Source organism: Morone saxatilis, unplaced genomic scaffold (assembly GCF_004916995.1).
Source record: "Morone saxatilis isolate NCDOM2014 unplaced genomic scaffold, NCSU_SB_2.0 Contig2, whole genome shotgun sequence".
Lineage (NCBI taxonomy): Eukaryota > Metazoa > Chordata > Actinopteri > Moronidae > Morone > Morone saxatilis.
This window is the reverse complement of record NW_023339762.1, coordinates 19,578,436-19,584,769: the sequence shown is the minus strand read 5'-3', so window position 1 is coordinate 19,584,769 and position 6,334 is coordinate 19,578,436. Positions and strand designations below refer to the sequence as shown.

The 6,334-nt window shown below is 36.7% G+C and overlaps 1 protein-coding gene across 4 annotated transcripts in view; it reads left to right on the top strand.

Annotated features, from left to right (window-relative positions):
• tmem263 (transmembrane protein 263) overlaps positions 1-1,751 on the top strand; it is a 5,084-nt gene extending 3,333 nt beyond the window's left edge. For all 4 annotated transcript variants that reach the window (XM_035665189.1, XM_035665191.1, XM_035665192.1 and 1 more), the window contains one exon: positions 249-1,751. In XM_035665189.1, the coding sequence (XP_035521082.1) occupies positions 249-547 (299 nt within the window). In that variant the 3' untranslated portion in view covers positions 548-1,751. The remainder of the gene's footprint in view (positions 1-248) is intronic.
• Positions 1,752-6,334: the final 4,583 nt, after the last annotated feature.

The following is a 6,334-nucleotide window of genomic DNA, read 5'->3' as shown; positions in this document are numbered from 1 at the left end:
ATTAGAAGAAAACTGTAGTAAAATATTGTCAGTTCACCGGAGACCACAGCTTGGTGAGACCAGTCATGAATGCTAAACACCTACCTGTAATGAACCACAGATAAATGAGCAAGAACTGTCCTGTATTGTCAAGAAAAAAACTCCTGGAAAATGTCCAGGAAAAGAGTGGGAACCCTGTCTTATTCTTTGTTATTTGGCAGTGACACATATTGAATCTTTAAACGTTGCTCTTGTTGTTTTTAAACCAGACAACAACAAGGACCACCCACAGACGCAGCCGGGCATGTTGGGCAGGTTGGCGGGGGGTTTGTACGGCGCCACCAAGGGAGCTTTAGGAGCGACGGTGGGCGGCGTGACCTGGATAGGAGGAAAGAGTCTGGACCTCACCAAGACTGCCGTCTGCTCTGTAGCCGCTGTGCCTGGGATCGGAGTGGGGCTGGTTAAAGGAGGCGTGTGTGCCGTAGCCGGAGGAGTGACTGCTGTCGGCTCTGCGGTGGTCAGCAAAGTTCCCGTAGGAGGAGCCAAAAAGAAAGACAAGTCTGACTGACGGCGGAGAAGAGGAAGAGCGTGAACGCACGCAGATGAGATGTATGGCTCGACGTGTTTGCCTGTTGTTTTTTTTTTTTACATTCGTGAGCAAGAAAAGAGCAACACAGGACTCAAAAAGGTTTAGTGTACACATTTTGGTGAGGGTTTTTTTTTTTTTTTCTTTAGTTATTTTTATTGGTAAACCTACATTCAAGGACCCTGCAAAGCAAGAACTAACAAAGACTCTTCTGCTATGTTGCTTAAAGTAAAACTCACCAAAATATTATCACACGTGCCTGAAATTGTTCAAATAAAATGTCCATGTTTCATTTTTGGTAATAAGCCACAACACTGTTTTTATGCTGTGACAGCTGTTAACATTATTTGTCACAACAGTGTCAAAGAGAGAAGTAAATGCACTTAAACTTCTACCCGCGAGACAATCTATAACTGACGAGGAGTTATGTTTCTTGGAGGTATTTCACTGGCGACTGAGAAACGTTGGTCAGAAAATGTGTAAAGTGTTATAAAATCACCTTCCTGATGCGCAAATGTCTGATTACAGTTGTGATTTAAACAGTCCAATGTAATCTATCTCAAACACTTGCTGAATATTTCACTGAACTTCTGTGACAGTTTTCCTCTGAAGTCGCCCTCTGGTGGTTGTATTCTCAAGATCACTGGAAGGCAACTAACTAGTGCTTTTGATACAGAATCAGATTTATTGCTAAAATACTTTGTCATAATATAAAAAAGTCAGAGTATATTTTGATTTGATTTTATACATTACACTTTTTTTTGACTAAATCTATATTTTGATAGTTACTGTGACGTGTTGGTAAAGGTCACTCTCTGTGAGATATGTAACATTTGTCCTTGGGGGGGAAAAAAATAAAGCTGCCACTTTAGGACACAACAGCTTTATAATGGTATTAATGATTAGTTCTCAAATAATGCTTTTCCATATTCCACAGGGGCCACTGTGTTTTCTGATGGCTGGACTTGATCATTTTTAAGATGACGTTAAGACATTTAATTAAACATTTCTGTAAATCTACCTGTAGTATAAAATGACATTCAAGCCTTGTATGAAAACAAAGGTTTCAAAGCTTTTATCAGTGTTGCAGAATGTTTGGAAGTTTGCTGTTTGATGAGAATTTATTGAAACGTGGCAATAATATATTCAGGACTTGTTTTAAATAAAACATGCTGAAGATTGTCTATGTATTGTGTTGGAGAACATTTAGTGTATATAAACCTTAAGACTAAAGCGGTCCTAATGTTAAAACTGTCGGTGCATTAGTAAATATATTATGTGTTTAATAAATAAACAAAATATGTATATTTTGTAGAAGATCTTTTTTTATTGTTTAAGGCGACTAGCTTTAGTTTTGTGTTGTAGTTAGTTATAGTTTTTTTTACTGTATATCTCTCTGTGTATCCTGGTTGTCTACCGTAGAGATGTTATCATGCCCTTTAGTTCATTAACTATATAACCGTGATGCTCTGATCTGTAAATATAAAACTACACAAACAAGCTCGGCATCAGGCATCAGTCAGGAAAGAAGTTATTTTCTACCCCAAAAAGTTTTAATTAACCATTAAAATAAATATAGATGTGCACAGTGGATAACATCTTTGAGATCGTGTATATAGAATACTGAAATAGCGAAGCACCATTGTTACATTCATACATAATTCAAATATTAAATACAAGTAAAACTGAAAACAGAAGAGTAGAACTTACATTTAACTTAAAAAAATAAGGATATAGCCCCTTTACAACCCCTCACATGATAAAGCTTTATCCTAGGATGGTTGGATTTCATTAAAACTGTAAGTCTGATAAATAATGGGTATGTCTGTTGATCAAGGTGACTCAGATACAGTATTGATTACATACATTTTATGAGATCAGCTTCTCTGAGGTCACACTAAGACATTTAGGTAAAATGGAAAAGTTTCTCATTCACTATCAATATTTCTTGAAAGGTTTATTTTACTTTAAAAGCATCATTTAAAAAAAAAAAACACAAGTTAAATATTACTGCCAATAGTCGACCATGAAAAAGATATAGTATTCACAAACATAATCAAAGTATTCACATCACATCAAAGCCAATATTTTTAAAAGCTACAGATTTGACTACAGTACACTTTTGGCTCTTTAGACATTATACACTTCTCATAATCTCAATCAATCAGGCGGTGTAGGAGGTCGGGCCTGTGGCGTTGGAGGGTATTGAGGTTACAGTGGAGAAACCTGTGGTTTGGTGGAGATCCCTTTGTCATCTGAGCTCCTACCTCTGTCCCAATGAAGCATCCTAGCAGCACTTTGCCATGGTCAACAGCAGTTTGACCTGAAGAGCCCCCAAGTGCGCACCTTTAGTGTGCTGCCACATTTATATGTGACTAGACTTGAAACCCTGCCTCTGAGGCCAAATCACAACCAATCACAGCTTCCTATCCTTTCAATAGCCAGTTAAAAGCTCCAGGGGTGTTAGAGCCATGGAGAACATGAGGCTTATGTTTGCATTTTGTGCCTAATTAGTTAATATCTATTTTGCTTTAATTTATAAGGATTAATCATAACTGATATTTTGTTTCATCTTAATGTTTTTACTGTCAATTAGTTTGAGCTGACAGACCGGATACACAGGATTTTGCTTGGAAACTTTTATTTTTGTTCAAAGTGGATTATATTTTGAGAATAAATCGCAGCATTCTTCCTTTTTACATCGGTTTCCTTCTTGGATTTTCTTTGGAGTTTATTGCCTTACGACAAGCACGAGTACAGAAAATGTATGTCCTGCCAGAGTGGCAAATAGGTTGCCACTTCAAGGGGTGTATTATGTAATGTTTTTTTTGTTTTTTTTTAACATTATTCAGCTGGATAAGCCATTTAGTAAGTTCACAAGATCAGTTGTATGGGTGGGTCATGGGGATGGAATACATGTCCTATCAGATCATGTCACAAAGTATTTATTGACAAGTCCAACATTTGGGTCACAACAACCTTTATTAAAGGTCTTTGTGACCTCAGGCTTTATTTGTTACCAAATGTTTATTTTGGTAGTGCACAATAGAAACCCTTATTGATCTTTCCTCTGAATCTTCAACAAAGTTTGCCATAATATGCACTTCAGCCCAAACTAGGTCTGTCTATGTGTTTTGCAGTTTCCTAAACAGAGATCTTTAAATCCACTGCAAGACTGCAAAGGTTCATGTCAGCATAAATATATTTGTAAATCTAGAAAGACTTTTAGATCTGACTCTATACAGTATAATTATTGTAGTAGATAACATGATGAGTCTTTTATTATCTAGTTATCACTGCCATACACTGACGTAGGTAATAATGATGATAGTGTGATGTCTTTATTAACCAGTCTTTATTGTTTAAAATCTGAATATAACACAGAAAAAGATTTACCACTAGCACTTATATTTTATTTTGTAGACAAATTATTAGAATGATTTAATGTGTGCAAACGATGATCTCTTCTGTTCTAAGATTGCTATTATCCACATGATGCAAACTAATAACCTCCTTCACTTAGTTTTACTCATATGTAACAGTAACCGTGTAGAATCTGTTATCCATGTCTTCATAGTTGGTTAGATTACTGTAATTCCTTTGAGGAGCTGAACTTGGGAGTCCACACTTCTTGTTTTATTTGTTTATGTTTTAGCTCTTTATTTGACATGGATAGTATCCTTGATGAGCATATATCTATAAAAATGGCAATTTCTAGCTGTATTTTTGCTGTCAACTTTCCCAAAATAAATAGCTCATTCACCTTTTGTCGTCAATGTTTCATGTTTGGGGTTCGCGGCTGCAACCATAGGATTGTAATAGTGTTCACAGTTGGGATTACAGCTTCCTTCTCACCAACTCTCCAGTGATAAACTTCACTTTAGCAAAACATAATTTAATCTTAACTCAAAGGTGTGCTCATTGAACGTACAGAGTCTTTAAAATGGCAGTGATTATACCTCTTTAGCATTACAGCTAATCTGATCCATGTTATTAAAGAGAAAATCCACGGTAAAATAAAATTCACATTATTATTATTATACTTTTTTATATTATACGCGTTATTTCTACATAGTTACACATCTCAGTTTGAACTTGTGACTTTAAACAACTCTCCCTAGACTGAACAACACAGACTGATTGTAGTGGTCATGTGACATGACCCGTCAGAACAAATCATGGAGCTTCTCCACAGAAAGTTAGTAATCAAAGAAACAATGAGATCCTTCCTTCACTACCCTACACAGTATCTGAGGTGGAGAGTAACTGGAAATTAAGTAAATTTGCTCAGTGGTGCATTTATATTTGAAGTGTTTCTATTTTGTGCTACAGCAGCATATTTCTACACGCTCCACAGATAAATATCTTACATTACAGATAATATATTATAAGCCAGTAAATATGAAGCTAAAGGATTAAATTACCCACTCTTTTACACATTAACCCACAAAGGAGGCCTTCTTTATAATTAGCTATTTTATTTTTGACAATTTTACCTTCAATTTGCTGCTAATACTCTGTACTTTTACTAGTAAAAGTACAAATTTAAATGCAGGACTTTTGTATTGTATTTTACAAAGTGGTACTACTATATTGCTTAAAGGGTCCTCAATCACTGTACTACTTTGTGTGTTTGCTGACAAATATTTTATTTTATTTATTTCTTTATTTTTGCACAGATTAGAATTAATGTTCATAGTTGCGGTGTTATTTATCGCCACTGACTTCTACCGTCAAGGATTTTAATGGAAAAGGTCTTGTGGATTCTCTTGATTTGTAAACAAGGAGGATAAACTTGTTATATTTTAGGAGATTTTAAATTAAACCTCTTTAAAATAATTTAGATACATTAAATACAGATATTTCTCATATTTCTTTATTGTAGTTACTTTCCCCACTTATTCAACTAAAATCTACAAGAGTAAAAGAAAATTCAGCAACTTTGATGATAACAATGTCAGGATTCTGAGGGAACCAGAAGCAGATCGCAAAGTTTGAGTGTTAACAGTTTATTTGACACAAGATGAATTTGTGAAAAAAGGGGGACTGGCAGGTAAGAGGGTGGGAGTCCAGAGGTGGGGGTGATCCAGAGAGGTGGCTGGCTGGCAGGCTTTGAGGGTGGGATCACACACTGTACAGGAGGCGCATTAGCTGGAGACTGATTCCTTGAGGCAGAGACGGTTAGGTAGGAGGACAAAAGAACAGAGGTAAGCTGAATGGCTCAGCAGGCGGAAACAGGGGCTAGATGGCAACATGTGAATTCTGCTGAAAAGTGGTAGACTACCACTATACTTCCAACATCCAGCAGCGATGTGGAGGTGGCTGCTCCTTAAGTACTGCAGATGGTAGATGAGAGAAGGTGTGGTGATGCCTAGCCACTGTGTGAGTAGTGCAGGGACGCCCCCCACCCCACACTGCCAGGAGAGTGGCACAAAACACGCAGAAACACGAAAGACACAACAAGACCCAACACGAACCATAGACAAACACAAACAAACCCGCATCCACCGGCCGGGGATTCCGTGACATAAACATCTTAACAAACAACTTGAAGAATGAATCTGGGTTTTGTTATTATATTGTCAGGATGCACTTTTCCTATATCTCGCGTATCTTTAATCAAAGTTCTAATAAAACTAAACCAAAATAAGAAAAAGATGCACAAAGAATTATGAGCAAGTCAAAGATTCTAAATTTAGAAGATATGGTGTGAGCTCTAGATGTAAAAGGTCATTCACCTCGCACACTTGAGTTGTTCTCTTCGGAAAG